Here is a 20,861-nt window from a genome sequence, read left to right as displayed (position 1 = left end):
TTTGAACCTTGGCCTCTCATGTCTTAGAGTGACAATCTAACCACTACACCACACTGGCTTTGCAGTCACCTGGTCAAGCATCCTGCAACCAGCATGCTGAGAGCAAAATAAGAGTAACTTGCCCCAAGTGTCTAATTACGCCAGGAGCAGAAAGTCGTCACGCTTGGTTGTGGCTGTAAAAAATCATTCTCACTTCTTCTAAACCATGCTTGTCGAGATAAGCGCAGCAACCTCCATCATATTCTTAAGGAAATGATCATGGTGTGGCCTGTGGGGCTGCCAGAAGCCTCTCGCACAGACACCCTTTCCCCTCCCATCTTCCCACGAGGAAACAACACCATCACCCAATCCTCCAAGTGCTACGCAGAATGGCAAAGACGATCACTTAATGTTTGCCAAGTCTTTATGCTGCAGGAGTAGAAACAGGTTAACTCTCACCAGGCTAACTCCAGCTACCTATAAGCTCTTTGCTCCTTTCCATTCCAATACAGAGCATCTTTATGAAAACCCCTTCGCCTCTTTTGACGTCCTGCAATATTCAGGCAGGGGAAACTCATTTTGCTCAAAGGTTCACTCATTTGCCTTTAATAGACTGTGTAGAGGCTACCACAGAGACAGAGAGAGAAAGAAAGCCTTTCAGGGTGAGCAAGACCCAAAAATACATTTTTAGTACAGAGAGAGAGAAAGAAGCCTCCCTTTCATTTTGCTGCAAGTATGCAGTTCGACCTCACATTGTTTTCATCGTTTTTAATAGGATATCAAACATACAGATACCTCCCTTCAAAAGCAGACTGCTTCAAACACACAACAAAAAGTTGCAGTTGTTAGTGGCCCAACGTACACTGTGGTAGAAAAGTGAACTGTGTGAAGATAGGGGCTTTCAATGTTTACAGTTCTATTTTTGTCTGTATATATAACAATAGATAGATATAACATTTTGGAAAGACAAAGCATCACTCTGTGACTGTGAGTGTGTTATTTTAATTGTCTGTATACCAACTGCAACTTATTTTTCAATAAACATTTAAAAAATGAACAGCTCGAGACCTCTTGACATTCTACTGGATCAAGTGTAAAGGGGGAAGGGAGAGAGAGACCTGTGGGTGACTGAAACTGCTAAAGGATGCTTATAAATAGCTGATGGAAATAGTAAGAATCTAAACCAGGCAGGGTGACACATGACAGACATTGGCTTTTTAAAGCCACCAACAGTTGAGAAGTTTTAAGCACAGCAGACCAGCTAGCAAAATCTATTGTGAGCTGGAAACTTATTTCTGAGTCTGAACCAGTTGTATGTTCAATTTCATACTACCGGTATTTCTGCACTTAAAATCATGCAGCTGTTCTTGACAATTGTCTTCCCCTCTTTTTCTGTTTTAATTTCACTCTTTCCAATGGGACTCAGGTGGGATGCCTGTGGTTGTCCTCAATAAGCCAGTGCCAACAGAACCGCTCTGGGGGAGAGCACTCTATCTGCTACATGGGGCCTCCCAAATCATCTTCTTGATGGGCACAATGAGCACAGACATACAGCTAGATGTATCAAAGGATCAGTGAGAACATTTGGTGAGCCATCCTGGTTTCATCCAAAAGGGGCCATAGGTTCCCCACATAACCAGGAGTCGTAACTCTGCAGGTTTCCCGTGTTTGTGGGAAGTGTGTGTATTTGTTTCCCGTGTTTGGTGGGGCCACAGGAAACATGACCCTGCCTTCCTTTCCAACATACCCTGTACATGTGGTGGAAAGGTCCAAAGTACCCTGCATTCTTAGTTTTAGCCAAGTAGTACTTAACAAAACCACCTCAAGATAAGCTTGGCTCAGTAATGCAGGACTTAACTTTGGGGCCATGCCTGGATGTCTAACAGTTAGGCAACTTTTTCTTAAAATTGTGGGAATGATCCAAGGTTTAGATCAGGTTTCCTCAAACTCGGCCCTCCAGATGTTTTTGGCCTACAACTCTCATGATCCCTAGCTAGCAGGACCAGTGGTCAGGGATGATGGGAATTGTAGTCTCAAAACATCTGGAGGGCAGAGTTTGAGGAAGCCTGGTTTAGGTTTCTTTCTCCCCTCTAAAGCAAACAAGGAGTTCTTATAACCCCCCATTTCAGCAGTGCTTGTGCAGAACTACTGCTAAATTGCGTCAAGCATTTTTTGATTCAAGAGGCAAGGTGGATTCAGTAAAGACATCCTGATATAAGATCTTTTAAACAGTAATTACTTGAAAATACTGAAGTGAAAGGCTGCTGACATCAAGCCTTGAGCAATTACGAGGTGGCAGATAAACTGGAAAAAAAATCTCAGTTTGGACAAGCAGCTCAGCTGGTGGTCCAATGGGGGTCTGGACTCTTCCATTTCATACCACAGGCTGGTGGAAATGGCATGACTGATTTGCAGCCTCTCCCACCCACAATGCAAAATATATGTTCCTGCAAACCTGGATTTGGGGGTGGGTTCTAAACTAGCTGTCCTCGTGTGCCAATTCCTATGTGAAGGTTTTTTTTTGTGGGATAGATTTTACCTGCTGCCAAAGTATTTGCAATTCCTCTTCCTGGACTGGAACAAGAGGTTGCACACTCTCAGCTGGTGTTTCTCTGGTCTTGGTGAGTGTATTTCACTTCCAAGGTAGCCCACTAGGAAAGGACTGCAAAGGGCCGGTGAGGTTGCTTACCCTGTTGAGACAATGTAAAGGAGGAAGCTCTCCCTGGCGACTGGGTAGAATTTGGATCCTAGCCAGCTCTCTCCTACCCGCTTCTAGGTAAACTCATAGGAAGCTTGCATTTCAAGGCATCAGATGGCAACATAGGATCGTGGTCAATGTGGAGCAGCATTTAATGAGCCAACCACTGGCTGATCTAAGCCAGCACAGATTCCTCAAAGACAATGGAAATAACTGAACTCGCATCACAGAGGCAGAAATGCACATTTTACACAGAGAAGAAAAAGCATTGAATACCATTTTTTAAACCTACATGCAGTTTTAACAGAACAAATCTGGGTTTCCTTGGTGAAACATTTAAGCTTGACAGAAAAAATGCTTTGAAGTCTAGATGCAGATATTTTCTTAAGAAGTTCCATCCCAGTCGATGGAAGAGACTCATCCAAAGAGCTGGACTGGGGTGGGAGACAAGTGTAGGCCAGAGGAGAGGCCCAAATCTATACTTGCCATGGCACTTTTGCCCAGCTCTACATTCCCAACACCCTTCCATCCTGTGCGACTTACATCTTATCTGCGACTGCTTCTGAGCCATTCTCAATGGCTTTCTGCAACCAAAATGGCAACCTTCCCATTTTTTTTATTCTTTACAAATGAAAACCCCTCCCTGCCCATATTTCCGTATTGTGCCAAGGTCAGAAACTAACTAATTCATCAAAGGTGGTGGCAAACTAGGCTCCACCCACTGGGAACTTTCAATTCCAGCTCATTTTTGTGGCAGGAGGCCCGTTGTCACTGGATTTCCCCAGTGGCCGCAGCTGCCGCCACCCAGGAACCCCCTTAGCCTACCAGCATCTTCCACAAACTCCCTCTGCCCGCCTACAGAGCCGACTGCTCTACACTCTTCTGAGAGCCTGCCTTCCAAGAAATGCAATTTTTTAAAGATGGAGACTGGCTTTATTTAGTTGGCTGGAACAGCTAGCTGATGATCCTGCTGATAGCCTGCAAGGAGGGGAATTCCTCCTCCTCCTCCATATGCAGGGCTTTGTGGGAAAGGAGGTCCTGTTGGGTCAGCACCTGTTGGCATGTGGGGCAGACACAACAGTCAAGGTCGGAGCCCAAGTCTGTCTGCCAGGCGCTCTTCCGGTTCTTCCTGGATCTACCAATGGGGGAAGCAGAGGAGCCCAGCCTGGCCTTCAAGTCATTGTGAGCGGCAAGCAGTTCCTGCTGCTTGGCCGTGTCCGGCAACAGCACAAGGAGCTCATTGAAGATCTTCTTGAAGTTCTCGCCCAGCAGCTCCTGGCAACTTTTGTAATACTGAGCTGCAGAAATCAGACCCTTGGATTGGAAAGGCGGGGAAGGAGGGAAGGAGATTGGAAAGTCAGAAAACAGGAGGAGGCTGGGAAAGCAGCCCTCATGCAAATGATGTCTGGAGTGGAGGTAAAAAAGTATCACCCGCCCCCCCCACCCCCCACCCCCGCCCTGAGTGCATTTATAAAAATGTACTAAATCACAAGATCAAGCCTGCTCATGATTTACTAGAACCCCATGCTCATCAAGACATTGCAGGGTCACCAAGATCCCTTGAAGTCCCTGCTGAAAAGGTGACTGGGCAAAAGGTTTGTGCAAACAGTGAATCCCCTGCAGATACCACATGGGTCACTAGGGAAATCTTCCCCAACCCCAGCTTCATAGGGACCCTTGGAGCATGAGAGAAGATGAAACGGCCTCTTATTGACAGCGACTGCTCCTACAAGCAGATCTTATTGGCAGTGCTTCCAGTATCTGGGGACATGAAAGTACATTTCTTAGAGAACCACAGGAAGCTCCCTTGCTGGAGAGCCTCCACCACTGCCCCGGGAGATTTTATAAACAAACTTGCTCAAAAGCAGCATGTCCAGAATAACAATAGTAAATTGGTCTTGTTTTCCAAGTGGGGAGGGCGTGTCTTACTCCGCAACCTGAGTAGGGTGACCAAGAGGTAAGTGATCTATGGGATTCACCACAGAATCCAGGTTGACCTTGTGGCTAGGGATAGCAAAGTGCTGGCACTATCATTATTATGAATAATAATTACATATATATCCCACCCTTCCTCCCAAAGGAGCCCAGGGCAATGTTACCGAGCAGCCTTCGGATTCCAGTGGATACAAGTCACTGCTTACTGACCTCACTACCCCACCATAAGCCACAAAAAGCCACCAATGACTTCACCAAATAGTGCTAAAACACATGCAGAAGCTTAACATCAAGCCCAGGCCCACCCAGATACATGCTGCCACTCATGGGAAGAACGCTCCGCCACTGGATGTTCCAGTAGAATCATCTTGCAAGTGTATCTAAGGGGGGTCTCCCTGCTGCTCACCTGCCTGAACTGCCCGGAGTATGTCTTGAATTTGTTGAACTGTGATTCATCTTCTTGCAGAAATTCCTTGATTGACTGGATTAGATGGATGTTCCGCTGCTGGAAGTTATCCAAGATCAAATAGGGTCCCTGACAAGGTTTTGGCCTGTTTTGAGAGGGGAGGAAAAATGCAAGATCTGAACTGGAACCTTGGATGTTATCAGGAAAAGGTGTTTTGCTGAGGATGCTCCCTGGAGAGGCTCTTGACACTCCTTTATGGTTACTGCTCTGATGATACCACAAACCCCTTTTGAGGCTTCCCTCTCTCCACAGTAATTCCTAAACGGTGTGCCACAGCACATTCCTGAAACCTGGCAAAACTGCTGCTCTACTGTGAAAAACAGGACTAAATTATCAACCCATAGAGAAAACTATCAGAAGTTTGAGAAAGATTCCCTAACCTCTACGGAACCGCCACCTTGGGTATTTATTTATGGCCAAATATTTTTTAGTGTCGTTCCATAAAAACTCCAAGGACAGTTTGCATAAGAACATGCCACCTCCATCCCGAAACACAACTAAAAAAAGGAATAACAGAAGTCTAAAGAACCATAAGAAGAACACAATAAATAAAGAGGCAATGAGGGCTTAAAAGCCAGATTTTTTAAAGTGTATGAAACTAAAATACTGCCCAGATTCAGAGGCATCAGTAAGCTTACAACGAGCCATGGCTTATAGTTTAGAAACAATGGTATTAAGTGGCATATAAATAAAACAACAATGATAAACTATATCTAAGGCACTGGGTTGAATTTGCATAGAACACCAAACCATGGTTTATTAACCAATATTTACTTAAACCGTGGTTTAATGTTATGTGCAAACCAAGCCAATGTCTACAAAGCCTGGAAAAACTAAAGGTGCCAGGAAGTCCTCTGTGGGGAGAGCTTCCCATAATGGAGGTGACATCATAGAGAAGGCCCTCTTCCTTTGCAGGCCTCATCCTATACCAGAGGGTGGGGGGAGGGGGCAACTGAAAACCTATGTAATAGCCACTCCATAAAGATGAAAGTCAGCAACACCACAACACAACACACAAGAGCCAACTACTTACTCTTTCACAGGAACAGGGGCAGACTCCGAGACGCTAGTGGGTGGAATAGGAGTGAAGCCAGGGGGTGGTTTGCTAAGAGGCGCTGACAGTCCCGGAGGTGGCGGGGGGCTATTAAGCAGCACCACAGAATTGAAGCCTGGAAAGGGGAGTGGGAGAGACAACAAGCAGTTAGATCCTGCACCAATGGCATATGCAGCCAGTGATTTAGACATAGCTCTTTTGTAGTACAAAGCAGGTTGCTCTGTACATGCTCAAGTGGCACCCTAGAAAACTGTTCCTAGTCCAGTGCGCGGTAATGGGAAACCTGGGTTCAGAGATTTCAGCAACCAAGGCTCAAAAGCTTTCAAACATATTTTTACAGCCAAAACAGTTGTTCCTTGTTCATTTATTTCGTATAATTTATATACCACTTGATGGTAAAAGAAACCCCTCAAAGCAGTTTAGAAAAGTGACAGTGGAGATTCTCAGGCGGCCAAATTCTGCACCGATGGAAGAGTCTTCATTTCACACACACACACAGAGAGAGAGTTTACCTGGGGGTGGAGGCATTCGGGGTGGTCCAGAGTTTCCGAGGGCTGGGAAGTCTTCCTGAGGCAGCAGGGTCTGGCTGGCCACTGGGGGCTTCTTCAAACCAGGGGGCTCTTTAGAAGCGTTGCAGGTGCCCACACCCTTCTCTGAGTGACCGTTCACAATAGCTGGTACATCGGTATCGGCAGGCAAAGTTGGCACCTGCTCGGCTTCCGGTGCCTTCTCTGCAGAAGGGGTGGGTGGTGGTGCTTCCTGCAAAATGGAGGGAGAGGGCACCCTCGGCTTCTCAGCCCCAACTTTCTTCTTTTTGCCCACTTTGACAAAAGTCTGAGTGTTTGAGGCCGCCAGCAGAGAGGAGACGTCCACCATGGTCGGAGCGCAGCGGATCTCCTGGCTAGTCAGGCCACTGCCGCTCTCCTGGTCATCGCTGCAAAGGGCAGCCTTGTTCTTTTTGGCGCCTTTGCCGCTGCTGCTGGGGGCTGCCTTCCTGGCCGGTTGGCTGGCACTAGTGTTGCTGGTCGGCACAGCTTTCACCATGCTCTTGCCTGAGCCGCAGTTCCAGGCAGAGGTGAGGGTCGAGGCCGCCTTGATGTTTGGCTGCACTTTGGACACCAAGGCTGGGAAGTCCTCCTCCTGAAAGGCCGACCTCCTGGCTGTGGCCGTGTAGGTTAAGGACATAGCCGATGAGACCGTGGGGGCAGTCGAGGAGGAGGCAGAGAGGCTTGGGAAGTCCTCTTCGTCCAGTTTCACCGAGGCTGGCTGGGCCGAGCTGCAAGAAGAAAGCCACGTGTAGAAAAGCTCCCCCATAATGCAGCAAAAAAACCACCAGGAAAGAGGTGCTCTACTGAACTGTTTTCACTGAAACTGCACAGAATTTGATATATGAAGGATATGGGGAGCCCCAAGGATAGAATGGGAAACTTATTTGGGAGCCTTGGGTGCTAACAGGGGAGTGAGTCTCTCTTCTGCCTGCAGATCAAGCTGAAACAGGACATGGAGGCAGAGGCGAACCTAGGGCAAAAGATTCCCGCATTGCAGGGGGTTGGACTAGATGTCACTCATAGTCCCTTCCAACTCTACAATTCCATGATTCTGTACTGGTGAATGAGGAAAAGGGCTTTGCCTTGGATGGAGACCCACTCACCTCTTAAACTAGGTGATATGCCTGACCTTTTGGCCCTTTCCAACTGTGTCATCCTACTAGATCAAAAACTCACCTCTGCACAGAGCCCACTGCTGTCGAGTTAATGGCAGGAAAGTCATCTTGGCTCAAAACAGCCTTTGCAGCAGTTTCCTTGGGAGCTTGGGAGGAAGAACAGAAAGGCAGACCTAACTTGGAGGCTGTATTCTAGCAAGCATCCTGAAATATGGCCCCTCCCCTGCCTGGTGTTGAGCCCACCCCGGCCCCGAGGCCGCTCTCACCTGGCACATCGGCAGGAGGTTTTGGTCCCCGCTTGGAGGTGCTCAAGTCCAGATCTTTTGCATCTTCCTTTTTGGCACGGGAGCCGTCCTCTTTGTCCTCCCCCCGCTTCTTCTCTTCCTGCCTTTTGGCGGCTACAGATGCCCTGACAGCTGCTGCAATGTCTCTGTCTTCTTCCTCCCTGCAAGGGTTTTGAACAGTGCAGCGCAAGAAAGGCCAGAGTTAAAGGGGCATGTCTCCTGCCTCTATAAACCAGGTGGTTGGGAACCTCCAGTCCATGGGGCTAATCGGGCCCAACAGAGCCTCCCCTCTTGGCCCATGAAGCCAAGCCATGCCCATCTGCCATTCAGGCTGGGTTAAAAGGGCTTTGCAAGCACTGCCAATCAGCTGATTAGTGGCACTTGCAAAGATCCTGTGCACTGATTGCTGGTGCTTGCCTACAGCCGCATGTACTGCTTTGCATCCCCAACAACCAGCCGACTGTCCAGGCTTCAAGTGCTGCACCCGCAGAGTTTAATTCCAAACCACATGAGCGAAAATGGGTCACTTGTCATTGTGACAACAGGCAACTGGCAGGCTGGCCCCACCCACCCAACAAGCTCGGTCCATACGGGAGCAGGGGAGAGAACTGCCCCATTGGCTGGTGAAGGCTGCTGCAAAGGTTATCATGCTACACTGTTCTTGTAGAAGATGGTGTACAAGTAGTTATGCTAGATTTTGAGAAAACATATTGAAGTCTGAAAAAACAGAAGGACTGGCAGAATCTGGGCTGCCTCTCCAGGGGAGATAAAAGCCAGAGGCAGCTTGGTGCTGCCACCTGCTGGCAAAAGCAACACATATCCAAAGGCTCAGTCAAATAGAATGCTCAGCACAGCTCATTGTCCTTAATACCTAAACAAACCCACATGGTTTCTAATGGGTTTTTCTTTTTCTTAGACAGGCATTTTTGTAAGTTGTTTTATGCATGGAAAGTGTGTTATAGAAGTACAATAGGTTGTTGCAAAGTTCTATTGCTTTTATCGTGAGCTGCATGTAAGGTATCTTAAAACAGAAAAAACAGAACGTGGATTTTATAAATAGGAAAAAAGGGGTTTGCAACACACCCTCCTTTGCACTGACCTTTCCTGCCTGGGCCTGAGTCTTTGGTTTTTGCTAAGCGTGACAGTGGTCCAATTCTGGCAGCAAGCTCTGACTGCATCCTTAAACTAAGGGGACAGTACATGTCACATCCTGATTTGCACCCCTGTTCACAAGCCAGTTTCCTGCCCATTGAGACGACACCCAAAGGCCGGCTGAATGTTGCTCACCTCTTGTATCTCCAGCTGCCTCTCCGGTTTTGCTGCCCTCCTCGTGGCCCTGACCGGCCTCCTCTCACTTGCCTGTTGTATCGGTCAACCTCTTCATAGTCCTCACCACCTACAACACCTGGGACAAGAAAGATACAGGGCCAGTCAACCTCAAACTGCCATTTTCCACCTTGTATGAGATCAGTCACCAGTGTGTGTGGTGTGTGGGGACCAGGATAGGATAGGATAGGCTAGGCTAAATCAGGGGTCCCCAGACTTACTGGGCTTTGGGCTGGTTCCCACCGCGCCGATCGCGCGGCGGGCCGGAGGGCGGGGGAGTGCGCGCCCGTGCACATGCGCACGGGTGCTTACTGGCGCGGCAGCGCGCTTCCAGGTCCCCAACCCGGAAGTGCACCAGAAATGACCTCTTCTGGGTCGGGAGAGGCCCATACGCATGCGCACAAAGGATTTTCGGCGCTTTTTCCGACCTGGAAGAGCGCCGCCGCGCTGCGTGCCGTAAGAGTGGGCGGCGGCAAGCGGCGGGGGTCTTCGCGGGCCGGATTGGGAGGCCAATTGGGCCGCATCTGGCCCCCGGGCCGTAGTTTGGGGACCCCTGGGCTAAATGGAGGTGATGTGCTAGGAATAAGCATCAGATAGATCCTAGGCTTGTCTCAGCCAAAGCCTTGCTAATTGCCCCCAACCAAATTAGGAACGTTCAAACCAATTTGGGGAGATTTGGGTTTTTTAAAAATAAATAAATAAATGCAGGCCATGTGCTGCAACTGAAATGTTGCTCCTCGGGCTTGTCATGTCAATGTAGGGAGAGGTATTTTGTGACTGACAGGTCTAGTTTCTAATCAGAGGCAATGATACTACCAGGGCTCTTCCAATCACCGTGGTTTGGGCAAGGGATGCTGAAGTGTTATATCACTTTGCTCTTGCCTGTTCTGTGCTCTGTCCTAGTCCTGCTAGTGGCACTTGCTTGGAAAACGCCGGTGGTGGATATGCTTCTGCCTCTGCTGCATGGCCACACATCTATCTCTATCAGATCAGCTCTGCACTTAATTAGCCCAAAAGCTGACGGAAACAGAGAACACAAGCCTAAAGCCAGCCTCCACCCCCCTTCATCTTGGATGCCTCCAAAATTTGGCTGGTTAGTTCAGTGCTAGGGACACTTCTGCAATGGAATGCCATTTTCCTACAAAATCACAGCCAAAAAAAACCAACTTGATTTTTGCCTCCAGTGCTTCTTTCTAGGCTATAAGAGAATATGCAAACACCCCATGATAATCACACAGCTGAAAAACACTGAAGCGATTTGCCTCTGTTCTCTGAAACAGCCAGTCCTTCCCTGCCTGGCCAGTCCAGCATACCCTCATTTCTCCGCTGATGCCTCAGCGCATAGTTGAACTGGAGGTCAATCTGCCGGTTCTGCCTGGCCTCTGCCCGGTTCTTGCTGTGACAGGCCGTCTTGTGGGCTTTGTAGTCTATCTCAGTCCGGAAGGCATGAGTGAACTGCTCGGTGCTGCACCGGCCTTCTTCACAGAGGAAGTGCTTCTCGCGGAAGTGTTCCCGGAGGTACTCATAATCGCTGCAAAAAGGGTAGAGGGGAGGCATGCACTGTGAGCTTATCTGTGGATTCCGTTCAGTACCTGGAAAGTCCATACCATAACAGATTTGAAGCACATTGCTTCCTCCAAAGAATCCTGGGAAGTATAGTATAGGGATGCTGGGAATTGTAGCTCTGTAAGGGGTAATCTACAGCTCCCAGGATTATTTGCTTTGGGGGGGGAGGGGTAAAGAAGCCATGTGCTTCAAATGTATGGTGTGGATGTGACCCAAATTTGTGGTGACAAATACAGATGGGAAAATGGAAACACTCTAAATTGGGCTGGGCAGGATTTGGACCCCTGGGCAATTTCTAGGAGGACCACATTGCACTGAACTGGTTACTGGGATTCCTGCAGAGAATGCTGAGTGAAGAGAACTTTGCTCTGACAGAGCAAGACTTTTCAAAGGATACATATGCAGGATCAGTTAACAGTCAGGCCTGAAGTGTTCAGAGTTCTCCTTGTGTGCCCCAGCTTTGAAAATCGTCAGGATGTTGGAAAGTTAGGAGAATTTGGTTTTTAAAACAACGGGCAGACCATTCAAGACTGAAGCCAGCTCTGAACTTCAAGAACGACAACTTGACTGCCATCTATACTGCTAGTGAGTAAAGCTAGTTGTGTCCATTGAAGGTGACCGCAGTGTGGAAAGGAAAGAACCAGCACTGTGGTCACCTTCAACAGTGAGGAGGAGAGAGCAAATGCTTATTTTTAGGGCTAATCATTTCAGGGTGGTATCTTGGAAGTGATTCATGAAAGGAAGGAAGGAAAGAACTTTTCCAGCTGTCTCTAGCTGCATTTTCACCAGGGGAGGTGGAGGCTGGCTCGACTCCCAAGCTTGATTCAACCTGACTCCGTACCAAGCAGAGAACATGTAAACCTTCACCCATTTTATTCAGTCAAGGGTTCTGTAACTGAAGTGCAGGGTGGGCTAGTTTCATCCCCAACCTCTCCTACAGCCTCAGGAGCAGTCATCTGTTAAAAGAATCTACAATTCATGGCAGCTGCTAGCCCTCCAAACCTGACCACCGTCTCTTCTTAGGAACCTGGGCACACCTGGTTCTGGGTTGGCCAGCTGCATCAAGAACCTTAAGACTGATTAGCCACAGGCAAATTCCCATCTGGGGCTCCGCTCTATAGCTGTGCCCACAAACCTGTAGTATTCCTGTGCCCCGTCGGAGTCACAGAAGTGGCAAAAATAGTGGTCTCTTCTCAGGTGCTTCAATAACTCATCATTATCTAAGTAGCGCTCGTCACAGAATTTGCACAGGGGGTGGCCACGGTGAGACGTGTCATCAGGGTCCCCGTGGATTCTGTGCCGGGCGAGGTCCTTACGCGAATACCACTTGCGCTCATAGGTAAAGATCTAGAACACAAGGAAGCATGTTGTTAACTCCTTGCCCTCAAATAAGAGCAACGTCATTGGGAAGGCCAAGACCCAGCCCCTCACCCGACCAGGTACCCTGGAGGACTCTCAGCTACTTGCCTTCAGGTGTTTCACACATAGTCTGCAGCAGAAGAGCTCGTGCTGCTTCCTCATGTGCTGTTCCAAGTCCACAATGGTGGCGAATGGCTTGGCCTCTGGGCACAGCGGGCATTCGTGCTGCAGAAGCTTCCTAAAAGAGAAGAAAAAGGCCAGAGGACACAATTTAGCTCCTCCAGGAGCTATTCCCTAGTTTCCCCTTTGGCACATTGTCCTTTTAATTAAAGCACCAGCAGGAGGAGAAAGGCACTGTATACATCAGGTGTGGAGAACCCCTCCAGATGCTGCTGATGTACAAATCCCATCAGCCCCAGCAAGAATGGCCAATGGGCAGATGGAAGCTCTAGTCCAAGATATTTGCTAGGTGTCCACTTGACTAAGGGTGACCAAGATGCACTTTTAAATACTATCTTGAATCATCCACCACATAGGTCAATGTTTCCAAGCAAGAAACCAGGCAGGCTCCATTAACTCTGAGTAAACCCCATGGTGCCATGGATCAGGATTTGGCACAGAGATTCCTCAAGAGGAAACCAATGTATATAGATGGCTATCTTCTAGGTCCTGGGTAGGCAAACTAAGGCCCAGGGGCCAGATCCGGCCCAATCACCTTCTAAATCCAGCCCACGGATGGTCCAGGAATCAGCGTGTTTTTACATGAGTAGAATATGTCCTTTTATTTAAAATGCATCTCTGGGTTATTTGCGGGGCATAAGAGTTCATTTCCCCCAAAAAAGATATAGACCGCCCCCCCCCAAGGTCTGAGGGACAGTGGACCAGCCCCCTGCTGAAAAAGTTTGCTGACCCCTGTTCTAGATGCTCCTTTTTGGGATGGGACACCTTGCCCAATTTACCTAAGGGGAGTAAACTGCAGAAGATTTACCTATAGAGAGCATAAACTTTTCCATCAGTAAAATAGATGTCATATTTCTTCTCGTGCTGCAACTGGTTGAGTGCAATAGTTGAAAAGGATGCCAACTTCTTCCCAAAGACCACCTACAGAGAACACAAGGAGGAGAGTTAAGAAGGCTTGCTGGGCCCATGGCTGATGATACATACAGAGTGATGTTGTTGCATCGGCCCAGTTCTAAAAGCGGACATCCATAGGGTGGATTTTGGAGTGGTGATCAGTGGATGCAGATAACACCCAGTGGATAAAGTGTGGAGTCTTGATGAGGAAGACACAGATTTGTGGGGCTTGGGGGGGGGGGGGAAGTCTCCTCTCTAAACTCATTGCCTGGTCCTGTATTTGTGGGTAGCAAAAACCAAGGACTTATGCAACTCCTTCCTTGCAGGAATACCCAGAACGGGAAATACCCAAAATGGGGGTGGGTGGGTGGATACTTCCACCATTCTGAAGAACTTAAATGCTCACATGATAGAAGTCAAGTTTACTATCCAGCAGTTGAAGTTGAACTTTTTTTAAAAAAGTTTCACAGATTATTGGTGTGTTGCTCACCCCTCCCTCAGGGACAGGCGCGGTTGGCTGAGCTTTCATTTCCTCGCAATTTAAACATTATGTAAGAGGAAGTGCCTCTGGCTGGTGACACACCATTCCAACAATAAATGGAATGCATCATCTCCACTGGGCATGAGAAAAATCCAAGCAAGCCAGTCATAAACCAGGATTGTTGTTGAAAAGGCTTTTTTGGGGGGTTGTTCCCATGAATAAACAAAGTTACTGAGGGGGAGAGCCAACTCAAAGGCAAGTCACAAGATTCTGGCTAGCTCCACCGCACCACTGAGACACTGTCAATAAGAGAAACTGGTGGTGTTTTTTTTGTGGCCACAAGGAACAGATATGGCTCTTTCGAAATGCTGAATCTTCAACATCTCCTATGTCTATGAAGTTACTGGATTCTGTGGCTTGGTCCATACTTCTCTGCACACTGTGTAGCACTCAGCCACTCCTTATTTGTCAGCCTAACCTAACTGCCATGATTCTGTCCGACCATAGTTCTGTGACAGAGTACATGTTAGGCATGCAAAAGGTTCCTGGTTCAGTCCTTAGCAGTTAAAAAGTTGAAGTCGGAGATGATGGGAGAGACTCTGGAGAACCACTGCAAGTCAGTGTCAATTTCAGACATTGCAGACTACAACTCCCATCATCCCTGACAAGTAGCCACACTGGCTAGAATTGTAGTCCAAAACCTCTGGAGGGCTCCATGTAGCCCCAATGGTCTGACCTGGTATGAGGAAGCTTCTTAAGCACCAATGGTTGTTCTGAATTATACTGGGCTGGGAGTGGCCGCTGGGACCATATAACACCAGTCCTAAAGGATTGGCTCCCAGTGCATTTCCAAGCACAATTCAAAGTGTTGGCCCTAAACAGCCTCAGCCCATTATACCTGAAGGAGCGTCTCCACCCCCATCATCCTCTGAGGGTCTTCTGCTGGTTCCTTCTTGCTAGTGGCACCCTCCCTGTGGAACACCCTCCCTTCAGATGTCAAGGAAATAAACAACCATCTGACTTTTAGAAGACATCTGAAGGCAGCCTGTTTAGGGAAGTTTTTAATGTTTGATCGTGTTTCTACTATTCTGCTGGGAGCCGCTCAGAGTGGCTGGGGAAACCCAGTCAGATGGGTAGGGTATAAATAATAAAACTATCATTATCATTTCGCAGTCACGAAATTAAAAGACGCCTGCTTCTTAGGAGAAAAGCAATGACAAACCTAGACAGCATCTTAAAAAGCAGAGACATCACCTTGCTGACAAAGGTCCGTATAGTTAAAGCTATGGTTTTCCCAGTAGTGATGTATGGAAGTGAGAGCTGGACCATAAAGAAGGCTGATCGCCGAAGAATTGATGCTTTTGAATTATGGTGCTGGAGGAGACTCTTGAGAGTCCCATGGACTGCAAGAAGATCAAACCTATCCATTCTTAAGGAAATCAGCCCTGAGTGCTCCCTGGAAGGACAGATCGTGAAGCTGAGGCTCCAATACTTTGGCCACCTCATGAGAAGAGAAGAATCCTTGGAAAAGACCCTGATGTTGGGAAAGATTGAGGGCACTAGGAGAAGGGGACGACAGAGGACAAGATGGTTGGACAGTGTTCTCGAAGCTACGAACATGAGTTTTGACCAAACTGCGGGAGGCAGTGCAAGACAGGAGTGCCTGGCGTGCTATGGTCCATGGGGTCACGAAGAGTCGGACACGACTAAACGACTAAACAACAACAATCATTATCATTATTATTCTAAGCTCTCTAGAGAAAGGACAGGATACAAAACAATTAATTAATATTCCTAAATAAACGAGAGGCTGCCATTGATGTCACCACCAGGGGACCATCTACAGAGAAACTCAAAGTCTTCAGCAGAAGAGACAGGAGGAGCTGCCTTTCCCACATGCGAGGCCTGAGCATTCCAGAGCTTTATAGATACCGTACTGCCCAATGTCCAAGGTACGGTTGGCTGCCAATGTGCAACAGAGAGAGGTCCCCCTGCTCCCAACTCTACCAATCTAACCCTACCTGCCATCTCACTCTGGTTCCCTCTATTCCAAGCCCAAAAAAGCCACTTCCAGTGCACAGGCAGCTTGATGAGGTAACAGAATCACAGCGATCTACTCCAGTACTTGGCAGCAGCTGTTACAGGTTGATGCACTGCTAAGAACATGGAGGAAGGCAAAATAGGGTGTGATAAGGGAAAAAGAACAAGGCAGATTGCCAGCACTGCAGAGACAAACACACAAGGACGTCTGGGTCGTTTGTTATGGTGGGTTCCTCAGTATGGTACTAGTGCCCTCGGAATAACCATCCACATGCCCCTGTTCCTTCTGTCTCACTTTTTACAAAGTGCCCAGTGACATTTTTGTCCTCTGTTTACCTGTTACTCTCTCACACACCTGCCAACTCTCTTGGGGGAGATTAGTTTTAGCAGAGGCAGAGGTGTAGCCTTTTTATGTAAAGTGAAACTTAGCACAAGATGCCTTATAAGCAAGCAGAGAGAACCACAGAAAGCTGCCTTATTCTGAAACACAGGCCCATCTAACTCAGTAATGTCCACACTGAATGGCAGCAGCTCTCCAAGGGACACATGGGACATTCCAAGCCCCTACCTAACGATGTCATCAGGGATTGAACCTGGGGCTCCCTGCATGCATGCAAAGCAGGGGCTCTACTACCAATAACCTGCCTGAGACATGGAAATAATATACTCTCATTCTGTAAGTAACTATGGCAGACAGACAGACACACCATTACGTCCCACCTGCTATGCCAAGTATCTTACACCCTGATGCTCCCTGCCACTGAACTTATGAATGGACACATGGGATAGGGTGATCACAAGGAAGTCAACAATGTCATGCAATGACCTCCTGGGCAAGATGTACTCTCTCTCTCTCTCTCTCTCTCTCTCTCTCTCTCTCTCTCTCTCTCTCTCTCCCCTGCCTACTTATTTCCCAGTGTCAGTATCTTTTGGACTATTGCATGTCCCATTTCTCCTTGCCCCCAACATTCCCTAAGTACAGGACCTGAATAAGCTAGAAATGCTAATGCCTATAACAGATTTACTCTCAAGAAGAATGATATCATTGAACCTTGATCCTTAAGCAAACATACTGTTCCTGGAACTGGAACAAAAATGATATCACTTGCTGCTGGACTGAAGCCAAGGAGGACAGAGAGCAGCCATTCGTTCTTGAATGTACAACAGTAGGCACCTTATGGTCATATCGACAAAAAAGCTCCCTGCTGGAACACCCAGAGGTGTTCTGTTACTGGGAGATTCACTTATGTCCCCAAATGCACCAGATACACCCAGATTAAAACATTTTCAGGAGTTTTCCATATGGAGGATCCTGAACATTCGCTTGCTTATCAATAGAGCAGGGTTGGGGAGCTTGTGGTCTCTCAGGTGTTGCTGAATCCTGCCATCGGCCCCAGCCAGCATAGCCAATGACTAGATAAGTCCATGGTTTTCCCACCTTTGCACTAGAGCAGCCATTGCTCACCCAGCATTCTCCATCCAGACTGAAGGTCTATCCCATTTTAGTGTTCAGACTTGAGGAAATATTCATCCCCATAGGGAGACTGCTCTTTCCCAAAGGCTCACTGCACTTTTAAGACACATCATTAAGTACATAACCAATACTGAATTGGATTAATCAAGATGTGGCACCTGATACTACCGAGGTCTATTCCTCATTGGTAGCATTCAGGGAAGCACTGAAGCAACAGGATCAGTAATAACAGTGAGGCACAGCAATGGACAGGGAGCAATACCAGAATGTACACACTGAATCTCTTCTGTCTCACAATTTTGCCAGATGAGCAGAGAGAAACCTCAAAACATACAACTCTCAGGCAGCCTGGATTCTCTGAACGTAACCTGGCAAGAAAGGAAAGCGGAAAGGAGGAAGGGATGACTGGAAATTTGCTAAAACTGGGCTAGTAGAACTACCTAAGAGAGCAGAAAGAGCAAAGGTTGTACCCTCCAGGTGTTGTTGGACCACCCTCTTTTTATAAGAAAATAAATTTTAATTGCTTTTCAAGAAAAAGAACATGTAAACGTATCCCCTCCCACAACAGATCTCCAATCACCACTGACTATTTGCCATGTTGGTCAATGAGGAATTTTTAGTCCAGCAACTTCTGGAAGTCATAATGTTGGCTAACCCTGCGTTAGAAGCTTTAGGTACTGGTGAGTGGAAACTAAGAAAATGGTGTCAAACGAGTTTTAGCAGAATTCCAGGAAACTGTACAAAGATTTTGAACCAGATGGACCACATTGATACTTGATCTTAGCCAACAGGCCGAGAAGTGATGATAACACACTAGTACTACCCAGCACAAGATGCCACAAAACATCCATCAAAGTATGAACTGTCCATTAGAGAGCATAGGTAAAGGTAAAGGGACCCCTGACCATTAGGTCCAGTCGTGACCGACTCTGGGGTTGCGGCGCTCATCTCGCGTTATTGCCCGAGGGAGCCGGCGTACAGCTTCCAGGCCATGTGGCCAGCATGACAAAGCTGCTTCTGGCGAACCAGAGCAGCACATGGAAACGCAGTTTACCTTCCCGCTGTAGCGGTACCTATTTATCTACTTGCACTTTGACGTGCTTTCGAACTGCTAAGTTGGCAGGAGCTGGGACCGAGCAACAGGAGCTCACCCCGTCATAGGGATTCGAACCGCCGACCTTCTGATCAGCAAGCCCTAGGCTCAGTGGTTTAACCCACAGCGCCACCTGGGTCCCTCATTAGAGAGCATAACTAGGGACAAATCTCAGTTAAACTGCATGAATCCTACAGAAGTGGAGCTTTAAAGTAGTGTCAAAAGCCCAGAGAACGGCAGAGAAATGCTGGAGACCACCTGAGAACCAGATACAAGCTTTCTTTGAGAGAAAGCTATGGAGGCAGAAGCATAGTAATTCAAAGTCAAAGGGTATGTAGATACCCAAGGCCAGCCTCAGGGTTGAATGCAACTCTCCCTATTAAAAACTCCTCTATCAGTTGGCAAGGAGTAGACACTATGTCTCCCTAGCCTTCTGTGGCCTGGGCACATTAAATGCCCAAATTATTATGTTAGCAGCACCAGAAGAATGAGAAGCCAAACAGGCTTTACTGCAAAGTGAAGCTTGTCTTGAATTGGGAGGTGTTAAATAAGCAAAAAGGGTGAGTCTGCAACTCCACCCCTGTGTGTATACGTGTTTGTTATACATCCCATGCAGAGTTCACAAGTATCCTATTCTGTTGAAATAACTGACCTTCATAGCTTCTCCTTCCAAAACAATAAAAGGAAAATACCGGTAATCTGTGAAGGTCACACAAGGCTCTTACAAGAACAAGGCTGTTACAAACAAAGGCTGTATTCCAAACCAGAGGACTGCACAAGACAGTTGTATGAACATTTAAACAGAAGAGATGTGTAAGTGACTGGCCACCCAGTTACAGATTTCAGCAGCTGTCCATGCACTTCAAACTCATCCCGTACATAGAAGGAGCTTGGCTCAACAAATACTGTATATTCCTGCGTATAAGACTACTTTTTAACCCAGGAAAACCTTCTCAAAAGTCGGGGGTTAAGAGGTGGCAACTCAACCCTTTGGAGCATAAATGAAACAGCAAGTGCCATAGAACAGATTCCTCACATAAACAGCACAGGCCTGCTGTTCATCAACTAAGATACTGATACTCAGAGGTTGACTGCCTCTGAGCTTGAAGGTTTTATCAACCTATTATGGCTAACAGCTAAGAACATAAGAAGAGACCTGCTGGATCAGACCAAAGAGCCTTCTCTCACTGTTGATCCCCAGCAATTAATAATAACAATAATACTTTTTCAAATAAAGCAGGTAACACTAACAAAAGTCCACTGCTCATTTTTTCACTTTGGTGATAAACAACATTAGCCACAATAAAATTGGTAGGCCTAATTATTAATACTGCTCATTGATTTTGTGGGGTCTGTTCGCAATAATGATGGATGGATGGATTCACCCACACCCGTACCAAACTAAGTTCTACACTGGGCAGACCCAGTGAAACCAATTAACCACAGTTACTTATGTCCATTAATTTAAATGAGTCTACTCTGGGTATGACTAATGCTGGACACCATCCACAGTGCTATACTGTATATATAGTCTACACTTACTTATAATACACTCAATACAGTAGTACAAAGCAGAAGTAACGAATGCCTACCGGTAGATGAAAGTAGAAATATAAATACAGTATAGATATATTTCTAATGAGTGTTCATCACACAAACATACAGTATATTTACATTATTATCAGTTTAGCAGTTCTGAAAATAAAGGCATTTTCTCTTTTTCAGAGCTCTTTAGATCTTATTCTCCGTGTGTGTGTGTGTGTGTGTGTGTGAGAGAGAGAGAGAGAGAGAGAGAGAGAGAGATGGATAGCTATATATTTCCCCCTTTTAGAGTTATAACAGAAGCATTTGCCATCCGTAGTGGGCTGTATGTACCGTATATACTGTATAGTATTACAGTATTTGTCTTTTTATGTAACCTGCCTTGGGACCCTTGGGCGGGGGTCGGGGCAGGGCAGGTAACAGATACAAGAAGTAAAACTGAAAGCCAGAGCCGGCCGCGGCCCTCCGAAGAACAGGGAGCCTGCATCCCTCCCTGCCGGCACCGGCTCCCCTGCCACGCTCACCTGGGCGAGCTCCTCCCGGCAGACGGCGCAGTAGCGCACCCCGCAGAGCGCCCGCATCCGCACGGAGCAGCGGTAACAGATGGGGTGCTCGCACCGGCCCAGCGCCACCACCTCCAGCTCTCCGCAACACAGCACGCAGCTGCTGGGTGTCTCCGAGCCGCGCGGCTCCGGCCGAGGCGAAGCCGCCATGGCGTTCCCTCGCCGTCCTTTCGGCTGCCTGCCTGGCCGGCCACGCCGCCCCTGCGGCCTACTAGGCCCGGAGTGCAGCCTAGCAACCGCCCCCCTAGCCCGCACAGAGACGTC

The 20,861-nt window shown here is 47.7% G+C and overlaps 1 protein-coding gene across 1 annotated transcript; it reads right to left on the bottom strand.

The window, feature by feature from the left end:
- Positions 1-2,805: 2,805 nt before the first annotated feature.
- ZNF598 (zinc finger protein 598, E3 ubiquitin ligase) lies at positions 2,806-20,816 on the bottom strand. The gene is made up of 12 exons (XM_035130698.3): positions 20,559-20,816; positions 13,319-13,431; positions 12,439-12,568; positions 12,107-12,318; positions 10,719-10,936; positions 9,367-9,484; positions 8,062-8,240; positions 7,857-7,941; positions 6,645-7,408; positions 6,112-6,247; positions 5,019-5,163; positions 2,806-3,991 (listed from the first exon to the last, which is right to left on the bottom strand). Exons 1-12 carry the CDS (start codon positions 20,745-20,747, stop codon positions 3,632-3,634), a joined length of 2,649 nt encoding a protein of 882 aa, XP_034986589.2. The 5' UTR covers positions 20,748-20,816; the 3' UTR covers positions 2,806-3,631.
- Between the last annotated feature and the right edge of the window lie 45 nt (positions 20,817-20,861).

Source organism: Zootoca vivipara, chromosome 13 (genome assembly GCF_965207765.1).
Source record: "Zootoca vivipara chromosome 13, rZooViv2.hap1.1, whole genome shotgun sequence".
NCBI lineage: Eukaryota > Metazoa > Chordata > Lepidosauria > Squamata > Lacertidae > Zootoca > Zootoca vivipara.
The sequence above is the reverse complement of the archived record's forward strand: the minus strand, read 5'-3'. Positions and strand labels throughout refer to the sequence as shown.